At 38.0% G+C, this 26612-nt stretch overlaps 1 protein-coding gene across 7 annotated transcripts in view; it reads left to right on the top strand.

The window, feature by feature from the left end:
* The window catches only part of Tank (TRAF family member associated NFKB activator), a 78921-nt gene that overhangs the window by 36502 nt on the left and 15807 nt on the right, over positions 1-26612 (top strand). For 2 of the 7 annotated variants that reach the window (XM_029473588.2, XM_021151212.3), the window contains exons 3-4: positions 14238-14349; positions 15069-15187. The exons of 1 other annotated variant lie outside the window; for it this stretch is intronic. In XM_029473588.2, coding sequence (XP_029329448.1) covers positions 14238-14349; positions 15069-15187 — 231 coding nt within the window. Of the gene's footprint in view, positions 1-797; positions 832-13615; positions 13683-14237; positions 14350-15068; positions 15188-26612 lie in introns of all 7 variants that reach the window. 4 more of the 7 variants (XM_085834853.1, XM_029473601.2, XM_029473604.2 and 1 more) reach the window with 4 other exon arrangements.

The raw sequence follows: 26612 nt of genomic DNA, 5'->3' as shown, positions 1-26612 counted from the left end.
CTTTGAGATTTTAGTACAGAGACCCATTTATCCTAACCGCACATAGATATTTTTTTTCTTTTGCCACTCTATTCCCTAACAGTCTTCCTACTACACATGTCTTCTGAAATTTTTCAAATCATATTCTTTCATTAGGGCCTTTACAATTGCTATTCCTAAAGTGGCTTTCCTTTATATAGCACCATGGTTTACTTCCTTGCTGCCTTCAGGTCTCTCCTCAGATGCCACCTCCTCAAGGCATTTCTTAAATTTAAAAGTAGTCTCTCTACTATTCTTCGAGCTCTACTTGCTTTTTTTGTTTTTCAGAAAGATGTACTACTGTCACATTTTATCAAGGGTGTATGTGTGTGTGTGTGTGTGTAAAAGAGAGAGGGGGTTGTTGTTGTTATTATTTTTACATATTTGTCTACTAACAAAGTGAAGTCCTTATGAGGTGTGAGAGCATTGAGACTTTGTTTTGTTCAGTACTGAGTCTAGCATAGAGAGCAGAAGATATTTAAAGAACAAGAAAAAAGGTAAGAGGAAGGCAACCAGTCAGTTTGCTTTTGGAAATTCAGAGCTTAGATTAGAAATCAATCAGGAATAGAAAGCAGATAATGTCTCAAGACTGGGAGAGACCAAAACAAAACACACACACATACACAAGTGAAAAAAATGTGGATGTAGAAGAAAGAGGGATTGTCATCTAAATGTAAATTTCTGAAATAACATTGGATAAGAAATAAAAAAAAATGTTACATGCAAATTATTTTGAGTTTTTAGAGTAACCGTTTATATATTTGTTGGTCCTTTTTCAGCAGCTGAATAAAAATCAGTAGATAAGATACAGAGGTAAGTGGTACTTATACATTGAGATGCTAAATTAAAGGGTTGAGAGTAAAATAAGTATAAGTACCAAAGAAGCGATATAACTTATGTGCCCTGAGACAGGAGCTTAAAACTAGAAAGATGCTTCTAGGAACAAAAGCTGAAGAATGTCTGAGCTCTATAAAGGGAAAGAAAAAAAAAATTAGACACAGAATGTAAGAGTGAGAAGACTGTAACACCATCTTAGTATATATTGATGGTTAGGATCCCATGTCTTTTCAAGTCATAAAAGCTGGTAGCTAGAATGGGTTAAGGAAATAGAACACTTCCTGGAATGGTGGTCAGACTGGGGGGGGGGGGGGGGTTGAGAAGCTATGTGAAAGAGCCAAAGTTGTTGACTATGAAAGAATGACCAAAATATAAGATAGCAACAGTTTTAAAGAGAGACGGTGATAAATAATTGTCTTGCATTTCATATAAGTGGATGGTCCAGTACAGACAGTGATAGGCTAGAATAGTACTTTTGTCTTTTTGTTCTCCCATCTCCTACTTCATTGTTCAATTCTTGTAAATATATGCAATATCACAGGTTCATTGAGATATTTGCATCCTTGGGAAACAATATAATTAATTGTCCTTATTTTAAAGTGATGCGTCATCTGCTAATTGAAATTTATTAGCCATTACATCATCTGTAGTGTAATAAGACAACCATTCTGACGCTGGGTTTCATGCTGTGACCTTGCTTATTTCTTTTTAAACTGAACTTTCCCTGTAACATTATTTTCTGGGGAAATATGTATGTCCTGCAGATAGCAGAGCTCAGTCCATGAAACAAGATGTAAAGTCTACAGTGTGAGTTTTCAGCAAAGGGCAAGAGAACCCAAAGAACTCGCAGGAAGCTCAGAGGGATGCAGAGTGTCCCTAATGCTGAAATTTTATGGGAGGCAAATGTATGCAAAGATCCTGTGCAACCATTAAACCATGCTTATAAGCAAATACAATGTCTTGTTTAACAGATCACCAGGGAGAGCAATGGCAAGGAAGTATGGCTAGAAAAATACATGGGAACAGAACAAGCCTTAAGTCTTAAGAAATAGTACATTTCCAGATTCTTGAGGTGGAAATGTCTGTTATGCAGATCATTTCCCTCTGACTTTGTGTGCCAAGGGTCAGCTTGCTCCTAGGTTTCTCAGTCTAGGCTGTTGCCAACAGGTATGTTTTAGCATTTCGGAGACTTTCATATGTGTCCATTTGTTCTATAAATTACCAATCCAACTCACTAATTCCAAGAGAAGAATCAGTAATAAAATAGAACATTTGAACTTTGTAAATTTATAAAACATAAATATTGGGCTATAGAAAATGCCCTACAGTGGACTTCTACTTTTCATTATATAATCAGAAGATATTAACCTCTTTGTTGAAAAGAAATATGTAAAATAAAATTTATCTTTTTTTTTTTTACTGAGTGTTGATTAAAGAAAAATTCACAGGCTTGCATAGAAAGGAAACAATCTTACTAATTCAAGGATTTCTCAGGTGCTGTTCCATAAGTTTTTTTAATATATATATATACTGATAGGAAAGATGACTGATGCGTGATATTTAAAGTCATCCAATTTTCTAAGGAGCTGTGTCGAGTAACCAGTGATGGTAAAGTAAAGGCCACAAATAAGATTAAATTTGGTTTTGATTTGTTTTTTTTTTTTTTGATTTTTAATATTTTTATTACATATTTTCCTCAATTACATTTCCAATGCTATCCCAAAAGTCCCCCATAGCGCCCCCCACTTCCCTACCCACCCATTCCCATTCTTTTGGCCCTGGCATTCCCCTATATTGGGGCATATAAAGTTTGCAAGTCCAGTGGGCCTCTCTTTCCATTGATGGCCGACTAGGCCATCTTTCGATACATATGCAGCTAGAGACAAGAGCTCCGGGGTTCTGGTTAGTACATCATGTTGTTCCAACAATAGGGTTGCAGATCCCTTTAGCTCCTTGGGTACTTTCTCTAGCTTCTCCATTGGGAGCCCTGTGATACATCCAATAGCTGACTGTGAACATCCACTCCTGTGTTTGCTAGGCCCCGGCATCGTCTCACAAGAGACAGCTATATTTGGGTCCTTTCAGCAAAATCTTGCTAGTGTATGCAATGGTGTCAGCGTTTAGAAGCTGATTATGGGATGGATCCCTGGATACGGCAGTCTCTAAATGGTCCATCCTTTCATCACAGCTACGAACTTTGTCTCTGTAACTCCTTCCCTGGGTGTTTTGTTCCCAATTCTAAGAAGGTGCACAGTGTCCACACTTTGGTCTTCATTCTTCTTGAGTTTCATGCGTTTATCAAATTGTATCTTATATCTTGGGTATCCTAAGTTTTGGGCTAATATCTACTTATCAGTGAATACATATTGTGTGAGTTCTTTTGTGATTGTGTTACTTCACTCAAGATGATGCCCTCCAGGTCCATCCATTTGGCTAGGAATTTCATAAATTCATTCTTTTTAATAGCTGAGTAGTACTCCATTGTGTAAATGTACCATAATTTCTGTATCCATTCCTCTGTTGAGGGACATCTGGGTTCTTTCCAGCTTCTGGCTATTATAAATAGGGCTGCTATGAACATAGTGGAGCATGTGTCCTTTTTACCGGTTGGGACATCTTCTGGATATATGCCCAGGAGAGGTATTGCTGGATCCTCCGGTAGTACTATGTCCAATTTTCTGAGGAACCGCCAGACTGATTTCCAGAGTGGTTGTACAAGCTTGCAATCCCACCAACAATGGAGGAGTGTTCCTCTTTCTCCACATCCTCGCCAGCATCTGCTGTCACCTGAATTTTTGATCTTAGCCATTCTGACTGGTGTGAGGTGGAATCTCAGGGTTGTTTTGATTTGCATTTCCCTGATGATTAAGGATGTTGAACATTTTTTCAGGTGTTTCTCTGCCATTCGGTATTCCTCAGGTGAGAATTCTTTGTTCAGTTCTGAGCCCCATTTTTTAATGGGGTTATTTGACTTTCTGGAGTCCACCTTCTTGAGTTCTTTATATATATTGGATATTAGTCCCTTATCTGATTTAGGATAGGTGAAGATCCTTTCCCAATCTGTTGGTGGTTTTTTTGTCTTATTGATGGTGTCTTTAGCCTTGCAGAAGCTTTGCAGTTTCATGAGGTCCCACTTGTCAATTCTCGATCTTACAGCACAAGCCATTACTGTTCTATTCAGGAATTTTTCCCCTGTGCCCATATCTTCAAGGCTTTTCCCCACTTTCTCCTCTATAAGTTTCAGTGTCTCTGGTTTTATGTGAAGTTCCTTGATCCACTTAGACTTGACCTTAGTACAAGGAGATAGGAATGGATCGATTCGCATTCTTCTACATGTTAACAACCAGTTGTGCCAGCACCATTTGTTGAAAATGCTGTCTTTCTTCCACTGGATGTTTTTAGCTCCCTTGTCGAAGATCAAGTGACCGTAGGTGTGTGGGTTCATTTCTGGGTCTTCAATTCTATTCCATTGGTCTATTTGTCTGTCACTATACCAGTACCATGCAGTTTTTATCACAATTGCTCTGTAGTAGAGCTTTAGGTCCAGCATGGTGATTCCACCAGAGGTTCTTTTATCCTTGAGAAGAGTTTTTGCTATCCTAGGTTTTTTGTTATTCCAGATGAATTTGCAGATTGCACTTTCTAATTCGTTGAAGAATTGATTTGGAATTTTGATGGGGATTGCATTGAATCTGTAGATTGCTTTTGGCAAGATAGCCATTTTTACAATGTTGATCCTGCCAATCCATGAGCATGGGAGATCTTTCCATCTTCTGAGATCTTCTATAATTTCTTTCTTCAGAGACTTGAAGTTTTTATTATACAGATCTTTCACTTCCTTAGTTAGAGTCACGCCAAGATATTTTATATTATTTGTGACTATTGAGAAGGGTGTTGTTTCCCTAATTTCTTTCTCAGCCTGTTTATTCTTTGTGTAGAGAAAGGCCATTGATTTGTTTGAGTTAATTTTATATCCAGCTACTTCACCGAAGCTGTTTATCAGGCTTAGGAGTTCTCTGGTGGAATTTTTAGGGTCACTTATATATACTATCATATCATCTGCAAAGAGTGATATTTTGACTTCATCTTTTCCAATTTGTATCCCTTTGATCTCCTTTTGTTGTCGAATTGCTCTGGCTAGGACTTCAAGTACAATGTTGAATAGGTATGGAGAAAGTGGACAGCCTTGTCTAGTCCCTGATTTTAGAGGGATTGCTTCAAGCTTCTCACCATTTACTTTGATGTTGGCTACTGGTTTGCTGTAGATTGCTTTTATCATGTTTAGGTATGGGCCTTGAATTCCTGATCTTTCCAAGACTTTTATCATGAATGGGTGTTGGATCTTGTCAAATGCTTTTTCCGCATCTAAGGAGATGACCATGTGGTTTTTGTCTTTGAGTTTGTTTATATACTGGATTACGTTGATGGATTTCCGTATATTGAACCATCCCTGCATCCCTGGGATGAAACCTACTTGGTCAGGATGGATGATTGTTTTGATGTGTTCTTGGATTCGGTTAGCAAGAACTTTATTGAGGATTTTTGCATCAATATTCATAAGGGATATTGGTCTGAAGTTTTCTATCTTTGTTGGGTCTTTTTGTGGTTTAGGTATCAGAGTAATTGTGGCTTCATAGAATGAGTTGGGTAGAGTACCTTCTGTTTCTATTTTGTGGAATAGTTTGTGAAGAACTGGGATTAGATCTTCTTTGAAGGTCTGATAGAACTCTGCACTAAACCCATCTGGTCCTGGGCTTTTTTTAGTTGGGAGACTATTAATGACTGCTTCTATTTCTTTGGGGGATATAGGGCTGTTTAGATCATTAACCTGATCTTGATTCAACTTTGGTACCTGGTATCTGTCTAGGAACTTCTCCATTTCATCCAGGTTCTCCAGTTTTGTTGAGTATAGCCTTTGGTAGAAGGATCTGATGGTGTTTTGGATGTCTTCAGGATCTGTTGTTATGTCTCCTTTTTCATTTCTGATTTTGTTAATTAGGATGCTTTCCCTGTGCCCTCTAGTGAGTCTGGCTAAGGGTTTATCTATCTTGTTGATTTTCTCAAAGAACCAGCTCCTTGATTGGTTGATTCTTTGAATAGTTTTTCTTGTTTCCACTTGGTTGATTTCACCCCTGAGTTTGATTATTTCCTGCCGTCTACTCCTCTTGGGTGAATTTGCTTCCTTTTGTTCTAGTGCTTTTAGGTGTGTTGTCAAGCTGCTAACGTGTGCTCTCTCTAGTTTCCTTTTGAAGGCACTCAGAGCTATGAGTTTTCCTCTTAGAAATGCTTTCATTGCGTCCCATAAGTTTGGGTATGTTGTGGCTTCATTTTCATTGAACTCTTAAAAAGTCCTTAATTTCTTTCTTTATTCCTTCCTTGACCAAGGTATCATTGAGAAGAGTGTTGTTCAGTTTCCACGTGAAGGTTGGCTTTCTATTATTTATTTTGTTATTGAAGATCAGCCTTAGTCCATGGTGATCTGATAGGATGCATGGGACAATTTCAATATTTTTGTATCTGTTGAGGCCTGCTTTGTGACCAATTATGTGGTCAATTTTGGAGAAGGTACCATGAGGTGCTGAGAAGAAGGTATATCCTTTTGTTTTAGGATAGAATGTTCTGTAGATATCTGCCAGATCCATTTGATTCATAATTTCTCTTAGTTTCACTGTGTCCCTGTTTAGTTTCTGTTTCCATGATCTGTCCATTGGTGAAAGTGGTGTGTTGAAGTCTCCCACTATTATTGTATGAGGTGCAATGTGTGCTTTGAGATTTACTAAAGTTTCTTTAATGAATGTGGCTGCCTTTGTATTTGGAGCATAGATATTCAGGATTGATAGTTCCTCTTGGAGGATTTTACCTTTGATGAGTATGAAGTGTCCCTCCCTGTCTTTTTTAATGACTTTGGGTTGGAAGTCAATCTTATCAGATATTAGAATGGCTACTCCAGCTTGTTTCTTCATGCCATTTGCTTGGAAAATTGTTTTCCAGCCTTTCATTCTGAGGTAGTGTCTATCCTTTTCTCTGAGATGAGTTTCCTGTAAGCAGCAAAATGTTGGGTCTTGTTTGTGTAGCCAGTTTGTTAGTCTATGTCTTTTTATCGGGGAGTTGAGTCCATTGATATTAAGAGATATTAAGGAAAAGTAATTGTTGTTTCCTGTTATTTTTGTTGTTAAAGTTGGCATTTTGTTCTTGTGGCTGTCTTCTTTTAGGTTTGTTGAGGGATTACCTTCTTGTTGTTTCTAGGGCGTGGTTCCTGTCCTTGTATTGGTTTTTTTCTGTTATTATCCTTTGAAGGGCTGGATTCGTGGAGAGATAATGTGTGAATTTGGTTTTGTCGTGGAATACTTTGGTTTCTCCATCTATGTTAATTGAGAGTTTGGCTGGGTATAGTAGCCTGGGCTGGAATTTGTGTTCTTTTAGTGTCTGTATAACATCCGTCCAGGATCTTCTGGCTTTCATAGTCTCTGGTGAAAAATCTGGTGTAATTCTGATAGGCTTGCCTTTATATGTTACTTGGCCTTTTTCTCTTACTGCTTTTAGTATTCTATCTTTATTTAGAGCATTTGTTGTTCTGATTATAATGTGTCGGGAGGTATTTCTTTTCTGGTCCAGTCTATTTGGAGTTCTGTAGGCTTCTTGTATGTTCATGGGCATCTCTTTCTTTAGATTTGGGAAGTTTTCTTCTATAATTTTGTTGAAGATGTTTGCTGGTCCTTTGAGTTGAAAATCTTCATTCTCATCCACTCCTATTATCCGTAGGTTTGGTCTTCTCATTGTGTCCTGTATTTCTTGGATGTTTTGAGTTAGGATCTTTTTGCATTTTACATTTTCCTTGATTGTTGTGCCGATGTTCTCTATGGAATCTTCTGCACCTGAGATTCTCTCTTCCATCTCTTGTATTCTGTTGCTGATGCTCGTATCTATGGTTCCAGATTTCTTTCCTAGGGTTTCTATCTCCAGTGTTGCCTCATTTTGGGTTTTCTTTATTGTGTCTACTTCCCTTTTTAGGTCTAGTATGGTTTTGTTCATTTCCATCATCTGTCTGGATGTGTTTTCCTGTTTTTCTGTAAGGACTTCTACCTGTTCGATTATGTTATCCTGTTTTTCTTTAAGGATTTGTAACTCTTTAGCAGCGTTCTCCTGCAATTCTTTAAGGGATTTTTGTGCTTCCTCTTTATTGTCTTCTGCCTGTTTAGCAATGTTCTCCTGCATTTCTTTAAGTGTGTTATTAAAGTCCTTCTTGAAGTCCTCTATCATCATCAGGAGATATGCTTTTAAATCCGTGTCTAGCTTTTCCGGTGTGTTGGGGTGCCCTGGACTGGGCGAAGTGGGGGTGCTGGGTTCTGATGATGGTGAGTGGTCTTGGTTTCTGTTAGTAAGATTATTACGTTTACCTTTCGCCATCTGGTAATCTCTGGGGTTAGTTGTTATCATTGTCACTGTTTAAAGATTGGAGCAGAAGCTGTGTTCCACTCACCAGCAGTCCCAAAATCCTGCGGCGGGGGTCGTGGGTAGCTGGCGGGTGTCAGGCAACCCTGCTCTCCCGCTACCCCGGCGCTGATCCGGCCGGATGAGGCCTGTGGCCCTACTCAGGCCGGTTTCTGCTTCCCTAACTAATGCAGTCTCAGGTCCCACGCAATTGGATTGGAGCAGAAGCTGTGCTCCACTCACCAGAAGTCTTAAGATCCTGTGGTGGGTGTTGTGGGTAGCTGGCGAGTGTCAGCTGACCCTGCGCCCCAGCTTCCCCGGTGCTTTTCTGACTGGAAGAGGGTTGTGGCCCTATGTAGGCCGGATTTCTCTCTCCCCAACCAGAGCAGTCTCAGGTCCCGCGTGATTGGACTGGAGCAGAAGCTGTGTTCCACTCACCAGCAGTCCCAAAATCCTGTGGCGGGGGTTGTGGGTAGCTGGCGGGTGTCAGGCAACCCTGCGCTCCCGCTACCCTGGCGCTGATCCGGCCGGATGAGGCCTGTGGCCCTACTCAGGCCGGTTTCTGCTTCCCTAACTAATGCAGTCTCAGGTCCCGCGCAATTGGATTGGATCAGAAGCTGTGCTCCACTCACCAGAAGTCTTAAGATCCTGTGGCGGGTGTTGTGGGTAGCTGGCGAGTGTCAGTGGACCCTGCGCCCCAGCTGCCCCGGTGCTTTTCTGAACGGAAGAGGGTTGTCTTGATTTGTTTTTAATCACAGATATTCTGCAGTGCAGAGAGTATACTACAAAAAGAAATCATTTTGTAACAGCTAGTGCTAACTCAGCTGCAGCAAAGGAGCTCTTTATCATGGGTACCACTCTGTACAAAGGGCCTCTGTGGACTACTCTCTTCTGCTTCCTCTCTTCCGCCGTCCAACCCGGAAGTCCCGCCTACTCACCCAGTATTGGCTGCTTTATTCATTAGGAGATGGTTCACAAGAACAGCACCAGGCCTATCCGCAACAACAACTTCTTACAAATTAGAATAGGTGGCCATGTTTCTCACGGGACCTTCTCAAACTTATGAGTATCTCAAATGTGATAGCCATTGATATTTTCTTAATTGATGTTACATAACATAATAAAGAAATTGAGTAAAAAATACAAATATCTATACAAACGCATTCTTTACAAAATGTGACAGAAGCACTCATGTCAACTATTATCCTCATTTCTACAACTAGTCACATGGCCTTAGCTGGTATTTATAACTACCTTCCTCTACTACCCATTCTGTATTTCCTCCACCCTTGGTAAGCACCTCAACAGCTCTTGGCTCTTTTCCTGAAGAAGTGTTCCATACCTTCATTGCTGAAGGGGCTGTTGTAGTTTCTTGTTGATTTTAATCACAAGACATGATAGCACCTTGAGACACCCTAAAGGATCTCCTGTACTCGAGACAATCTTTCTTACCTCCATTTTGGAGAATCCAATTTTCCCATGTTGTGATTGGATCAATCGCCCTGCCTAACACTGTTACTCCTTTCTTAACCTGTTTGCTTAAGGGCATCAGAAGCCCAAATGGCCCAGAGGAAGTCTGAGCTTCAGCTGAGTGGGATGTTTGTTATAACTCTTGGCATTGAGTAAACCTTCCCCCTCCCCCAACCCCATCCCAACCTGCATTACCATTTACTATGCTGAGAAATGACAGTACTAGCAGTAGATAGTCAAATTGATAATCTGATTTTTCCAGCTCAGTGGATCCTAGTTAAGTCCTAGTTTCTAGTCAATGGTGAGTGGGAAGCTTATTAAAATAATACACAAAGAATGATTGAAGAAAGAGCTACATGTAAGACAAAATATATTATCTTGTACATTTTTAAAAAGAAAGTAGTTGGGCGGTGGTGGCGCACGCCTTCAATCCCATGGGCAGATTTCTGAGTTCGAGGCCAGCCTGGTCTACAAAGTGAGTTCCAGGACAGCCAGGGCTATACAAAGAAACCCTGTCTCGAAAAACCAAAAAAAAAAGAAAAAAAGAAAAAGAAAAAAAAAAAAGAAAGTAAAATTGATAACTTCGTTTACCAAAGTTTTATGGTGGATTTAAAAAATAGATTGTGTATAAAGTATTATCTTTTGTCTAAACTGCTATATTTTGGTATAAATAATATTTATTTTCCTTCATGAACTGTGGAGCTCCCTGTTGAGAGATTTTTATACAAGCAGCGCCTTCAATAAAGATCTCATATCTACTAATCTTGGATCAGTTTTAAATGTTTTTACATTGAAAGCTTGTTTTATCCACCCAACACTTATTAAATTCCCTAGTAAAAAATCACTGGAAGAAATCCATTGTACTTTCTCAGAATGTTGGGATTAGTTCTTCAAGATGAGAAATAATATTTGACCAGTGTAGAATATTATAGATGATTTAAGGAAATTTAAATTTTTCTCCCAATATAAGAAGTAAGCATCTTAGAAAATATGAAAAATTAGAGCATCCAATGTCTGCAACAAGAAAAAATTCAATTAACAGAACCCAATCTTAATATTTATGAAACTCATGAAAACTTGAACAGCTGTATGTCCAAAATTATTGGAAATATGGTATCTTAGCTTCGAGGAGAATGGACTGAAAAAATGCTCTAAAAAAAGAACACTTCTTTTTAATTTATTTTCATTTCATGTGAATGAATGTTCTGCCTGCATATGTGCCTGTGCATCAAGTGCATGCTGATGCCTACAGAGACCTGAAGAGGGCATTGGATCCCCTGGAACTAGCAATGCAGATGGTTGTGAACTTCCCTGTGAATGCTGGGAACCTAATCCAAGTCCTCTGCAAGAGCAGCATTTCCTCTTAACTGCTGACCCAGCTCTCCAGCTTCAGAATAATTCTTAGGATGAGGCTTTTGCTTTATTCATGATAGTCTATAGAATATTTCAATGACCCTTTTTGATAAATTGATGGTATGTACTACTATGTATTTGATCTCCATCATACTACTTTGTTGCTGAACACTAAGAAAGAACACACAACCCTTTATGACACAAGTGCCTATATACCTGTTTACTTCTTAGACTCTGATAGACCACTTGTTTTGCTAGTCTTTGGAATTAGAAAGAGTGTCAAGTACACAGAAGCCAGAGTCATCTTGGCCAGATGGTGTTTGATACAGATGGATGGTTAGTTGTCATGCAGATCTCCTAGTTGGTAACTTGTTGCTGCCATCTGACTCAAAGAATCATTCACACACACTGGCTGTCAAAAGCATCTTCTCTTCTGTCTGTTTTAGCTGTCATGTCTGTGCTCTGTACAGAAGTGTTGACAAGACATTACTGTTGTACATTTTCAATGTGGTTGTTAGTGAGTTTTCTGTTTGTGGGGTCTTTGATAGTACTGGAATGCACTTGCTTTGTAATTGTAGTAGCGTTTAAAATAATGTGACTGTGCATCAATTTTCTGATTTTTTTTTAAAAAAACATTTTATGCTATTTGTTTGTTTATTTGCAGTGAACATAATCTTTTGACTTAAAAAAAAAAAAGTAAACATGTTTTACTTAGTTTCAAGCATCAAAAGCAAGGCCATTTACCCCTCCATTTCTTCAGGTCATTTTTGAAGGCACATCAATTTCTTAGATATTTCATTAACAATTTAATTAGCGTGTTATTCAACTAATATACACTGAACATCTCAGTATATGCCAGACTCTCTGTGACACTAGAGATTACAGAAACAAATAGTCCCTGCCTGTCAGACATGTAGACAGATTAGAAAACCATAAACCCATGAAAAGTCCAGAAGAACATGAACCACAGTTCCACTGTATGCCCAAGTACACTTTCAGCATATTAATTTTTATGTAAAAAGATTTTTGCCTTGGCTTTATAATACATTATCATTTGATTCAAGAAACATCTCAAGGCTTTTATGTGAAATGGCCGCTGATATATTAACTTTCCTAGCTATTTAATACGTTTCAGCATTATTTGTTATAATATGATATAGACAGATGTGCTGAAGTGTTTAGGCTGGAGAGAAGAAGATGAAAATTAATTGGCAGAAGTGCTCTGAGTTGGTTCCAAATGAACATACATGGTGTTTTGGTTTCTTCACGGAAGTTGGGAAGTGTGCATAATAGATGAAGAATGGCCTGAGAGTTGAATAATTTCAACACTTATTCTTAACCTATCTCTAATTTGCTAGGGTTTTTTTTTTTTTAACCTGGTTACTTGCTCAAGGATGTATGCACCTATCCAGATATAGTGGGAAAATGGGTAATAACTAAAATTACTTGTTTATGTTATAAAGAATTTTAAGGTCTTTGAAACACAAATGTTGTAAATGCATAAAGCACGTAGGGAAGACCTAGTATTTTGCTGATTCTCCCACCTGAGAGAGCAGAGATAGCCCAGACACTTGAAGGTGTTAGGAGTTAGCTGATACATTTGCCTCTTTCTTGTAGTCAGTCTACCCACTTTTCCAGCAGTTTGGGTGCCAGTGTGTATAGAATAAGAGAAACATGGCTCTGTATTAGACTTTGTTGGGATCTAGGGCTTGATAACCTAGAGCTTGAATTCTCTAAGGCTGAGACTTCTCCTTGAATCTTTCTTCTGTTTATAATAATCAGCATATATTTAACATTGTTTGTGAAGCTCTGTGGGGAATGTCAAGTTATGTAAGACTGCTCCCAGGTAACATACAAAGCTAACATGCCAGTCAGGTTACTTACCCACTTTCTCAGTTACAAGTGTCCTATGTATGAAAGTCTGTCTTTTATTTGAGTAAATATAGTGGGTTTTTTTTTATTTCTTTTATTTATATTTGAGACATAAGGAACAGATCTTTGATTTATAAGGAACTTTAGGCTTACTTGGGACCTGAAAATAATACAACTTCATTAATTGTGAACTTTAGTTTTAATCAATTAAAAAGCTCAAACATCTAGTATATAACAAATGTTGCTATAATTATTAGAACCCTTTTCATGTTTTGAGAAATTTACATTTAGTCATTTGTAGAAAGTATCAGAGACTTTCATACTCTGTGTGCTTTCTTAGTGCAGCTCTTAAGAATGTACTCATTAGCCAGGCGGTGGTGGCGCACGCCTTTAATCCCAGCACTCGGGAGGCAGAGGCAGGTGGATTTCTGAGTTCAAGGCCAGCCTGGTCTACAGAGTGAGTTCCAGGACAGCCAGGACTACACAGAGAAACCCTGTCTCGAAAACCAAAAAAAAAAAAAAAAAAAAAAGAATGAGAATGTACTCATTAGGTAACTGTGATCTGACACGTTGAGATTTTTTTTTGAAGGTTGGCATATCTGTATGTCTAATCCATGTCATTTTCATTGTTTAGTTTTCATAGTCATAATAAAATAGCAAGATCAAATGAAAGTATGAGAGGATTATGCCTCTTAAAATCTGTAAGTAGAGTTTTTATATAATAAAAATTAACCTTGTTGTTCTCGTATCTGGCCACAAAAGTTTTAGAATTTATATTTGTTTCTTTGGCTTTTATAATCTTTACGTCTGGGTACTTATTCCATGGATTTATATACTCTAAAAATTAAATTCAGTGTTTAAGACATAAAATTTTGTTTTAAGACTGGTTTGTATTTTTAAAACATAACTTTAATGTAGCACATACTTTATCATTCATGCTTTTTTCTTATTTACAAGTATTAAATTTCAAATTATAATTTTTATCTTTACTGAAAGACCAAAAAAAAAAAAATAGTGTCAAACTGTTGACTGGAATTTCTTTAAATAAGATATTTTTTTTAAAAGTTGTCTATTGCTCTAAGTGTTTTAAGTCACTGATACTAACTATAATGGAGTCAGTAACTCATGAATAGATTGTTCAGTTACCTGGGTCGGATAGGAAGCTTCTGTGCTTATTAATAGAAGTAAAGCATCTGTCAGTGAGGATCAGGCTAACTGGGTTTTGTTTTTTGTTTTTTGTTTTTTTTTTTTGTCAGCAGACTGAGAACTATGAACAAAGAATACGCGAGCAACAGGAACAGCTGTCATTTCAACAAACCCTAATTGACAGGCTGAAATCACAGCTACTTCTTGTGGATTCTAGTCGAGGTACTCGTTTCTTTTCTTTTTATATATTTCTGGTAACTTTAGAGAAAAGATAAAACCTAAGTATTTCTTTTTTATCTTGAGATAAGAATCATAGTACCAGCAAGAATCATAGCACAGCTATACATTATGCTTGTTTAATTGAAACTTAGAGGAGATGAGGAAGTGGATGTTCAAATATTTTGTAGGCTGGAATCCTGGGTTGCTAATTCTGAGTTCAAGGCCAGCCTGGTCTACAAAGTGAGTTCCAGGACAGCCAGGGCTATAACAGAGAAACCCTGTGTTGAAAAAACAAAACAAACAAACAAAAAATCTTATGGGAAAATAAGTGTTTAGTGGTAAGAAGAACTTAATAAGTAGGCAACTTACCATGGTAAATATTACACAAATTATAAAACTAGAACTTAAAATATATTCTTTGAAATTACTGAGATTGTGTTTTTGTTTTTTGGTTGGTTGGTTGGTTGGTTGGTTTGTTGTTGTTGTTGTTTTGTTGTTTTGTTGTTGTTTTGTTTTGTTTGAGACAAGGTCTCACCACGTCGCCCTGGCTGTCCTGGAACTTACTATGTAGGCCAAGCTGGGCTCAAACTCACAGAGATCTGCCTCTCTCTGCTTCCCAGAGTGCTGGGATCAAAGGCTTGGGCCACCAAGTCTGTCTTTATTTTTATTATAATTATTTTTTCCAGGGCTTTCTACTGATGTACAAGTGTTTTGTCTTGCAGATAACAGTTATGGCTATGTACCTTTGCTTGAAGACAGTGAGAGAAGGAAGAACAATTTGACCCTTGATGAACCACATGATAAAGTGAAACTAGGCACACTGAGAGATAAGCAATCAAAGGTAGGAAGTGCTGTCAGTCTCCCTTTTAAGCGGTCAGACTTCACAGAGTTATAGATTATCTAGTTTATATGCTCACACAGTTTGAATGGGTAAAACATGGGAAGAAGGCAGACAATATATTTTTTCACCCCTAACATTGATTCTTCAGAAAGTAGCATTTAAATGCTGATATACAATATATTTCATTTTTTCTTCCTGAGGCAATGACTCACCACTGAAATTTTTTTAAAGAGTTTTTTTTAATGAATTTTATGTGTGCACCATATGCGTGCAATGCCTTCAGAGGTCAGAAGATGTATCAGATCTCCTAGAACTAATTACAAATAGTCGTGAGCACCTTGTGGGTGTTGGGAATTAAACCCAGGTTCCGGATAAAAGCAGTAAGTGCTCTTCACCACTTAATCGTGCTCTGGCCTCGATCGTGTTATTTTTAATTATGTATGTCTGTGTGCCTACATGTGGATGTGTGCACATGTAAGCAGATGCTCATGGAGGCCAAATGCAGTAAATCACCTTGAACTGGGGTCACAGTTGCTTGTGAGCTATGTAGAGAAGGTGCTAGGGACCAATCTCAGGTCCTCTGCAAGAACGGTATACACAATTTACTAATGAGCCATCTTTCTCCAGCCCCCTACCACTAGAATTCTAAACAAAGTTCTCTATCTGCAAACATGATATATCCTCCTAAATAGCGTTACTTATATTTAAGATAACCCTTAAGCTTCATATTTCCTAGTGTTTTTTAAAGATTTATTTGTTGGTGTGTGTCTGTATGTTAGTACAGTATGTGTGGGTATATGTGCCTGTTACATGCTCACAGAACTAGGAGAGAGTACCAAGTGTCCTCCACTATCACTCTCTACCTATTCATTTGAGGCTTGGTCTTTTCAAAGTTTATTTGTGAGTTTTATGCTTGTGAGTGTTTTGCCTGCATGCCTTCATATGTACCACATGTGTGCCTGCTGTCCATGGAAGTCAAAACTACTGTGTAGGTGCTGGGAATCAAACTTGGGTCCTCTGAAAGAGCAACAAATGAGTTTAACTATTGAACCATCCCCCCAGCCCCAGAAGTGGAGTGTTCGCTGGATCTGGGATGTGCATTTTCTTCTAGGTTGAAAGTCAACAAGTCCTAGCCATCCTGTCTCCACCTCCCTTAGTGTTGGGGTTATAGATAGATACAGGCACTCTGCTTGCTATTGAGTACTAAGACCAGAACTCCAGTCCTCACAGTGACACATAAGAGTTCTGCTGAGCCATCTCTCCAGGCTTCCTACTAGTTTCCCATCCCCCTCGTATCATAAGCACTTAATGAAGTATAAGTTTTAATAAAGTAATAAAACTCTAAACTGAGTTAAATAGTACTATAGAAAAATAATCCTACGTTTAAATTGTTTTCTATTTTTTCCTTCAACTTTCTTTGCTTGGCTAGCTTATTTCCAAAGAATTAATAATGCTGCACCAATTGTACTGTATTTGTGGACAGACCATGGAACAAGGTCTAAAGAAATAAACTCTGGGTAAGGAATAATTATAAATTCAGTGACTTATCATTATCCTTGTCAGTGACACTAGTGAGATTTATGTCATAGCCATATTTTAATTCTTTGAATAGCTCATGAATTTCATTTCTTATGTTGTAAGCATTTAATAGAAATAAATTAAACTACATTTTAAATTTCTCTTTTTCTTTTATGTTATCTTCAATCCAAAGGGCTAGCAGAAACTGAATGTTTAGACAAGAAATCTATTCTTTTTACATTCATACTTATTTTTCTTTTTAAAGTGTTTTTAATTAAAATGTGACTTCATCCCTTTCCCTCCCTGTTTCTCCCTCCAGCCCTTTCCAGCTACCCTCCCCTGAGCCCCTCACAGGCTCCCCTTTCTCAAGTTGATAACCTCTTTTTTCTTGATTATTATTACAGTGTGTGTATGTGTGTGTGTGTGTGTGTGTGTGTGTGTGTGTGTGTGTGTGTGTGTGTGTGTGTGTCATTTTTGCTGTTTGTATATATGTGGTTTCAGGGTTGACCATTTGGTTTTGGACAACCAATAAGGGTGCTTATCACTGAGAGAGACAAATGATCCCTCTCTCAGTAGTCACTGCGTGTTCTTTGTCTAGGGGTGGGACCCCAAGAGATTTCCCTCCCAAGTTAATGTCCATTGATACTGCCATTGTTCTGGTCTTGTTTATGCAGCCATTTCTAGGAGAGATGTTTCACACCTGAATTCTTGGTATTCTGGCTCTTAAAGTTTTCTTACCGACCTCCTGGTATTCTGGTTCTCAAAATTTTCTCCTCTCTTCCATTATGCTTCCTATAGATGAAAGAACAGTGATGTCGCTGTATCCATCTGTTAATCTCTGCACTGTGTGTGTCCAGTGTGGTTTTCTGTTCCTATAGATGAAGGAACAGTGATGTCGCTGTATCCATCTGTTAATCTCTGCACTGTGTCCAGTGTGGTTTTCGGTGTTGGTTTCCATTTGCTGTAAAGAGAAGTTTTTTTGATTTGGGGTGCGAGCTACACTTGAATATAGATTTAGACTGTTGTGAGGATCACTCTGGTCTAAGAAGGTAGCAACAGTAGATTATTTTCTAAGGCCCAAAACCTCACTAGCCCAGAAGCTAGATAGATTTCCAGTACCAGGCATGATTTCCCTCCTGTTGTGTGGGCCTTGAGAATTTTCCATCTTGTTCACCACAGTAGTTACATATGCTTTACACTGTCATGTAACTAGTTTCTCTAAAGTTACTCAGAAATTAACAGCATAAAAAACAAAAATTATTTTCTTGATTTCTGTGTCAGAAGATTGTTAGACAACTGTTGACTGCCACTGATATGGGGGTGCCACTTATTGCACCTTTCTGTGTGTCTTATCAGGATGGTTATTGTCATGGTTCATCCGTATTGCAGCTGTTTAATTACATCTCCTTTGTAACATCTTTCATAGTGTATTCTGGAACCACAGGAAGGAGACTTTCAGATCTTTACCAGCCTATCAAAAGGAGGGTTTCTTATACCTGGTTCTTGGTTTTTTGTTAGTCCGTGGTTCTTGAGCCAAGCACAAATGGCTTGGCTTCCTCCAATAAATATGTATATTATGTGTGTGCACATATACTTATGAACCATGTATAATCTTAGGTAAATATAAAATAATACAATTCCTTGATACTTTCTCAAACAATCTTGGTGTTACGTGTTCCTTGTTCCTCCTCCCTCTGTACTAACCATCCCCCTCCCACCCAGTTGGAGGTGCAACCCACTCCCTGTGCCTCCTCTTCCTGTTTCACATCATCTGCATCCTGCTACCCCGTTACCTCCCCCACACTGTGGTTCCTTGGTTCTTTTGGTTTCTGTAGTTACTCCATGTTTTCTACTCCTTTCTGAGGACTTGCTGCTAGGAACCACAGATGACAGAGAGCATGGAGTATTTGTCTTTCTGGGTCTGAGTTGTCTCACTCAGTATAATCTTTTGCAGGTCTACCCATTTACCTGAAAATCCTGAGTTCCTTCTTAGAGCTGAAGAGTATGCCATCGTGTATGTGTGCCACTTCTCATTATCCATTGTTTTGTTGAAGGCCATTTAGGTTGTTGCCATTTCCTGGCTATTGTGACTAGGACTGCTCTGAACACTGCTGAGCAAGTGCCTGTGCAGGGGAATGTCAAGTCCTTTCGGCACATGCCAAAGAGTTAGACCAGATCATATGGTTAAGGACTTCCCAAACTGGCTTCCAGAATGACTCTAATAATTTACATCCCTACTGACAGCGAATGAGGGTTCCTCTTCTCTACAGCTTCACCAGAATTTATCAGCTGTTTCGTTGATCTTAGTCATTATAACGGGTAAGATGAAATCTCAAAGTAGTTTTAATTTGCATTTCTCTAATCTCCAAGTATGATAAACAATTTTTGAGGTATGTCTCAGCCAGCTTTATTTTTTCTACTGAAAAATGTTTAGAGCTCTAGCCTATTTTTCAACCGTGTCATTTGTTTTCTTGACTCTTTGTTCTGTTAGTTCTTTGTATACTCTGTATGCTAGTCCTCTGTCAGATGGATACTAGCAGATTCTCTCCTATCTGTGGATGGCTTCTTCCCTTGCTTACTTTTGTGAGGTCTAGTCGTCAATTACTGATTGGTCTTAATTTCTAGGCAAATGGAGTCCCATTCAGAAAGTTCTTTCCTATACCTATGTCCTAGAGGTCTATGTGTGCCCATGCTTTCTTCTAGCAGTTGTAGTGTTTGGGGTTTTAAATTTGGAGTCTTTGATCTACTTGTGAATTTGATATTTATTGATCTGTACTGAATACGTTATAAATAAATTCACTCTTAGCTAATACAGATGAGAAATTGTGACCTAAGAATGGAACTTTGAAATATATGGTTATATTAGGTGTTTTGATTTTTTTCAAAATGAAGCAGTCCACACTTACTTCCTATTTTGTAAAATCTGCAGGATGAAAGTAGGAAGGCATGGAGGAATGGGTAGGATATAGATAAACTTTAAGGTGTACTTTAAGATGTTGATAATATTTAAAGAAAACAATTAAATAAAACCATTTCTAGAAGTTATATTCCTAATAAGTTGTCTTTGTTTCCCTAGGAATTAGTAAGTTAGCAAAAACGCCTTTAACCAGTAAAAGAAGGATTTACTGCTACCCGCCTACAGTTCTTTTGTCCTCGTGTCTGATGAGTAGCTTGAAGATAAGTTTTCTTTAGACTATTCCTGTTAGAATATGCCAGAGAGGAAAGGCTCTTGGACACTTTGGCAAATTGCACTTGTGTGGCTACCTAGAGAAATGAGACATGAAGCAAAGGAATGAGAGGTAGTTGGGGCAGGGGGACCATTTTAGAAAATTTGACTTTAAGAAACATCAACTTGGGTTGGGGTGTAGCTCTGTGGCTGAGTGCTTGCCTAGTATGTATGCTTTCTGGCTTCAGTCTCCAGTACTGTAGTGACTCAACCAATCAATAATATTTAGAGTTCCGCTTGTGTTTGTGCTGTTCTTATACAGAAAGTATGCAGGACATTCTAAAAAGAACATAAAGAGGTCAAGACATCAAGTCTTATCATCAGATGACACTCAGTATTCTTTTTCAGAGTTGAAAGAATGTGCCTATAGTTCAACTCTAATAACTGAGTTTCATATCTTGCTCACCACAGTAGTTACATATGTTTTACACTGTCATATAACTAGTTACTCAAAACTTACTCAGAAACTTAACATCATAAAACAAAAAAAAATTATTTTCTCAATTTCTATGTGTCAGAAATTCAGGAGTGACTTAGCTGGGTGGTTGTGGCTCACAACCTCTCATGTTGCTGAAATCAAAAGTAGTCAAGGATTATAGACTGAAGGCTTCACTGGTTGGAGGATGCACTTCCAAGATGGCTCACTCACATAGCTTTTGGCAGAAGGCTTTGCCATATGGGTGTCTACTCATAGCCTGGCAGCTAACTCTCCTCAAAGTAAGGGATCCAAGAGTAAAGTGCAAGCTGCTTTCTGTGACCTAGTCATGAGCGTCACGTACCTTCACTTCCACAGTATTCTGGTCTTTAGAAGTATGTTGTCAATCCTTCCAGGAGCAAGAATCAAAGTCTGTCTTTAAAGCATCACAGGCATTGTAGATTAGTCTTTTAGGAAAATGCAGGGGGTAGGGGAGAGGGGGTAGGGGAGAGGATTAGTCCAGCATCAGATGATGACAATTCGTTTCCTGAATCCTGGGTTTAAGCTCAGAGGGAGAAATACCATAAGCTATGATCTTAAGAATTTGAAAAGTTATAAAAGAGGATGTTAATGGACAGTGAATAGAGAACTAAAAAAACATTACATATTGTTTCTAATTTTTATAAACAACTTTTAAAATTGAAAATATTTATAAATAAACTAATTTATGTGAAAAATGCACCCTCTTCCCTTCCTACCACCCCACCCCACTCCCCACCCCTGGTGTGTGCACATGCATGGAATTTGAGTTCCTTATAAGCTTTGAGCACTCATTTTGCAGCTCAGAGTTCCAAATGCTACCACAGTTCTTCCAAAAACAACATGGTAAAGTTTGTCACAGTCCTGGTACCAACTTCTCTATTACTTTGCTTTCTTTTGCTGTGATAAACACCATGACCAAAAGCAACTTGGAAGAGGAAAGGATTTATTTCATCTTACAGTGCATCCTGAAGGGAAGTCAAGGCAGCAGCTCAGGGGAGGAGCCTGGAGGCAGGAACTGAAGCAGAGACAGTGGAGGAATGCTGCTTATTGACTTATTCTCTGTGGCTTGCTCAGGTAGCTTTTTTTTTTTTTTTTTTTTTTTTGTGGCATCACCCACAGTGGGTTGGACCCTCCCACATCAATCACTAAGAAAATGCCCCACAGGCAGGCCAGCCAGATGGAGGAAACTCCACCCTTGAGAGTGTCTCCTCCCAGATGACTCTAGTGTATGTCAAGCTGGCAGAAAACAACTAGACAAATCCCTTCAGTTTTTCTGTGGGTCGTGCTTGAAGACAGTATGAAGCTCACAACCATTAAGCATCCTGGCCTTTTGTGGTTTTTAAAATATTAGGGTAACAGGTCTAGGTCTTGGCTGGCATCTTCATGCTTGCCCTGTGTGCATTGACAAGCTCTGAACTTCTGGTTGATTTCCAACTTAGGCATATGTAGGTAAGTGCTGGGCCCTGTGCCTTCCTTCACTACTTTAGGCATTATTTTCTGTTGCTAGTCTCTTAAACTGCACTTTTTTCTTGTTTAAGTTGCTGTATATTATATATAGTCCAGATTTTGTATCAAGAGAGCATAACATACAGATAGATGACAAACATTTAAACAAATTAACATTTATCATTTAAATAAAACTTAAATTTTAGACTTTTCATCAAGTCATTAATCACAAAGGTATTTCTATAGTAAAGTTATATCTAATTTATATCATCTAAGCATACTACTATATGTAACTTTTCTAAGAATTTGCAATGGAATTGACTGAAATGTTAAAACCATTGCTCCTGTGTCCTGTTAGTGCTCACTTGCCTTCCCCTCTTCTAATATACAGAAATGGGAGTTGTGCTTAGTAAACAGCGGTATATACCAACTTGGGGCTTATAGAAAACTAAAGGAAAATGTGTTTTATATGTACCATATTAAAAGAATCCTTGCCTTTTCAGTAGGAGCAAATGCCCCATTCTACCTTCTCCCAACCAGTTTTATTTTCATTCATTAGAATTTTAAATTTTTCCAAAGTTATCAAAATTAGATATCACAAAATCTAAGAAAAAAATGTTGATATGGAAAACTTTCTAATAAGTCCCTTAAGTTTAAATTAATACATATTAATTTATATTAACATTGAAAGAATTTTAGAAAAAAATGTATTTTATATATATATATGTGTGTGTGTAATACTTTTTAGAAAAAGAAAGATAGAAATCGCATCTTCCCTAACACTTAAGCAAATTGAGTATTTTCAGTATAGCTGACTTTTCTCCCCTTTTGTCTCCAAGTTGTCATATTTTCCACATCCTGCCCCTCCCTTTTTTCTAAATTATAAAGACTACAAAATGGAGTTGGCATATTCTTTCCAGCCTTGGATTCTTTAAAACATGAAAAGGCTGTTTGTTCCTCACAACCTCAATAGGTAAGGAACAGACCCCACATATACGCACAGCAGCCTCATTTGTCTTACTATTATGTTAAAATCTGTCATCCTAAAAGCTCTCCACATCTGTTCGGAAGATACTGATTCTGGTTTTTGGTTTGGAGGTTTGGGTTTGGTTTGTTTTTTCGTTGGTGGTGTTCCCCCACCCCACCCCCACCCTGGGGACAGGGTTTCTTTGTGTAGCCTTGGCTGTCCTGAAACTAGCTCTACAGATTAGACTGGCCTCAAACTCACAGAGATCCACCTGCCTATGCCTCCCAAGTGCTGGGACTAAAGGTGTACAACAACACCACTTAGCAAAGACATTATATTTCAGTGTTTTAGAATGCATCTACATTTAATTTGTTGTATTATTGTTTTGTTTTATATTTTCTTTATTAAATTATATGCCAGGAATCCATCCCCACATATACAACATGGTTGTAACAGGAAAGCTCTTAGCTGTTATGAGTATTATTCTTTGATGCTACACCAAAACTTAGTAACAGGTAGCTACTTTTTAAATTTTTATTTGTGTGCATATAAATGCAATGATATGGAGGTCAGAGAACAACATGTAGGAGGATTCTGGTCTCTCTATCATGTAGGTCCCAGGGAGCAAACTCCAGTAGTTGTGGTAACAGGTGCCTTTACCTGCTCAGCCATCTCACTGGCCCAGTTTTGTAACTGTTAGCTGCAATGTGACATCTGAAGCCACATCAGTGAACTCCTCACCTACTTAACTGCCAGTGGTCTATCTTACATTTTGACTGTCTTTTTACTTACGTATGATTTTAACATAATGAGTTAGATAGTTGATTATTGGCTTGCTGAATTGTATAGATTATAGATCTTCCAAGTGTTGACTTATTAGATGATATTTAAAAATTGAATTTAATGTCATCACCAAGCTCACCACATAAACCTTTTAAGTATTGGGCAGCTGTCAAGCTTACTATAACAGGTACAACTTTTCCAAAATTTTAATTCTCACTTGAAAGCTCAAATTTTATCATTGGCAACAAGTCTTGTCACTTGTTTTCCTTAAAGTGACAGGCTAGCTTCATTTGCTTTTGAGAAAAATGTCTGAATAACCGTAGCCTGCATGTCATTCATTCTTTGAAGTGAAAATAGCATTCTTTTTAAAAAGTGACTAGTTCATCTCACAACTAAAGCATTATGCAAGTCTCCCCAAGACAATCCTTGCACTTCAAGACACATCAGAAGCTTCACTTACAGCTACTTTTTGTGCAATCAGTGTAAATGCCAGTTCAGTAAACACTGCACATACCATCTTAATACTACTGTGAGAATATCATTAACCATATTGCAGATGCCAAAAGGAAACATAGACAATGTCAAAGAAAACCGTCTGTACTAGCCATAGCATAGAGAGCAGTAAGGAATCTATTTGCCTTGCCCCCACCTGGGCAGGCGGAGCTTACAGAGACCTCAGATGGATGCCCATACTTACGTGAGTGGAAAGGAACCTGTAGCCTAGGGAGTCCTGCGCTTCACAACAAGCACCAGGTTAGCTGGATCTTTGAGGAACTATCTGGTCTTTCAAGTTGACTGTCTGTAAACATAGCAGTCCTGAAAAAACGGCCACATAAAGAATAGTCAGACCCTTATATTCATGTCATGTGCAAGGACACTAAGGGCCTATGACAGACACCTCTCCAAGTGCAGACATCTTGAAAGGATCTTGGGATTCACAGAGATCTTGAACTCTATGCTGAGACGCAGTGCTTTAGATAGATTGTAATTTCCTCTTAAAAATCATGTTACCTTTTTGTCAGTAAGAGAAATACTGAGAATATTCAAACATTTTATCAGCTTCAAGAATACATGAATATCACCATTTTCCTCATTATTCCTTTTCACATTTATTGGATAAATATTAATATATATTAAATGATATTTACAAATTATTGCCAGTTGTTTATCTGTATCCATTGTACTAAGTACATAGCAAATGCTGATTTTTTTTTTACTGTAATCTGTTAAAACTGTGGAGACTTGGGGTGCATAGCTCAGAGCTAAAGGACATGCTTACCAGTCACAGGCTGGATTGAAGAATGGAGGTAACAGAAGAGCAAGGTAGCTCTCGGGACGAAGGTACTTCCTCCAGTTCTGATAACCTGAGTTTGGTCCTGGGGACCCACATGGTGAAAAGAGAGGATTGCAATGGTAAGAATGCCCCATTATCACCACACACAATGTATAAATTGGTGCAATAAAATTTTAAAAGAGAGAATGTATGTGGATCAGAAATCAATAGCAACAAAACAAAACAAAAACAAAACACTTAGATTTGCTTAACCATGGGATCTCCAGCCCTTTTCCCAATGTGGTATTTTGACAATTTTATGCTGGCTTTGTAATCCCTTCCATGACATTGCTAGAATTTGGAGGTTGAGTAGGGGAAGACTCACCTAATTTTTCATTTGTATCTAATGCACTACACTCTGAACTCTGCTGCTTACTTAGGCAGACTTGCTATGTTATGACAACAGACTCACCCTGAAAGGTTTTTTTTCCCATTAATCATATTTCTATATTCTCATTTCAAATTTTTAAAAGATTTTTGTTTTGTTTTTTTGTATCTTGCGTATGGTTTAATTAAATGTAAAATAAAAAAAAAAAAACCTATTTCTACCAAAAGAGTTGGCATCTTTTATTACTGTATCAAGGGTTTTATTTATCCAGATAAAAGAAATATAGGAATATTAGAAATATAGGAATATGCATCTCATCTACATTTCACATTAATAGCAGAATAAAACATCAACTCTGTGATTTTTGTTTCTTTTACATAATACAGTTTTTAAAAACTTAATTCACAAACTATAGAGTCAGGTCTTTAAGCGCAGGTTATGCTGTGCTTGTGTGCTTTGCCTGGAAGTGCAGCACATGTATATCTGGTGCAGTCTCATTGCGTCCACACTCAGGGAGGAAGCTGCCAAGTGCCGTGCTCTTCCTTCCACTTTGCCTCCAGACTCTGCTCAGCCCATGAGGTGGGAGGACACATTTAAGGTGACTCTTTCCTCCTTACTTTTCTGAAAACACCCTAATAGCCGCACCAGGGTTGTGTTTCCATGGTGATTCGAGATCCAGTCAAAGTAACATTGAAGAGTGAGCATCACAGTACTGTGTACATTAAATTATAGTTAAAGGGTTTTCCCAGATCTGTTTAATTTAAAGGCCGTATTTGGGAAAGAGGTATGAGAAACCTTATTTAAAATGGTTAAGTTATGTGGTTTCTATTTTGCATGAGAATTCCCTCCCAGGAATAAATATCTATACATCTTAAGAGGTAAATTAGGGGCTAGAGAGAAGAACTGGATTCAATTCCCAGCTCTCACATGGCAGCTTACAACTTGTTTGTAATTCTAGTTTCAGAGACATCCAATGGTCTAATCCAAGGGCACCAGGTACAGATGTGTTACATAGACACACATATAGGCAAAATACCTATACACATATATAATACAATATTGTTAAATAAAATAAATTCAGAAAGATAAATATAATGGAAAGTGAAGGATGTAAAAGATAGGTTAATTGAGAAGTTTTGATCTCCAAGGTTATGTTAGTATATTTGTAGTCATATTAGTTATATACAGATGAAATATTTTTTACTTTTTTAAGTGTATTTTTATTGTATATTGAATTGGTAGATATTTTTGGTGGGTTTATATTATACCAGAACCCTGTAAAGAAGTTGGAAGTAATTAGGGTGTTTAATTTTATTTTTATATTGTTTATTTTCTTGCCATTTCCTCCAGAACACTGGGATGAATCC

The sequence above is a fragment of the Mus caroli genome, unplaced genomic scaffold, assembly GCF_978045245.1.
Source record: "Mus caroli unplaced genomic scaffold, Mus_caroli_1 scaffold_2, whole genome shotgun sequence".
Lineage (NCBI taxonomy): Eukaryota > Metazoa > Chordata > Mammalia > Rodentia > Muridae > Mus > Mus caroli.
Note: the sequence above shows the minus strand (reverse complement) of the source record. Positions and strands in the feature narration are given on the sequence as shown.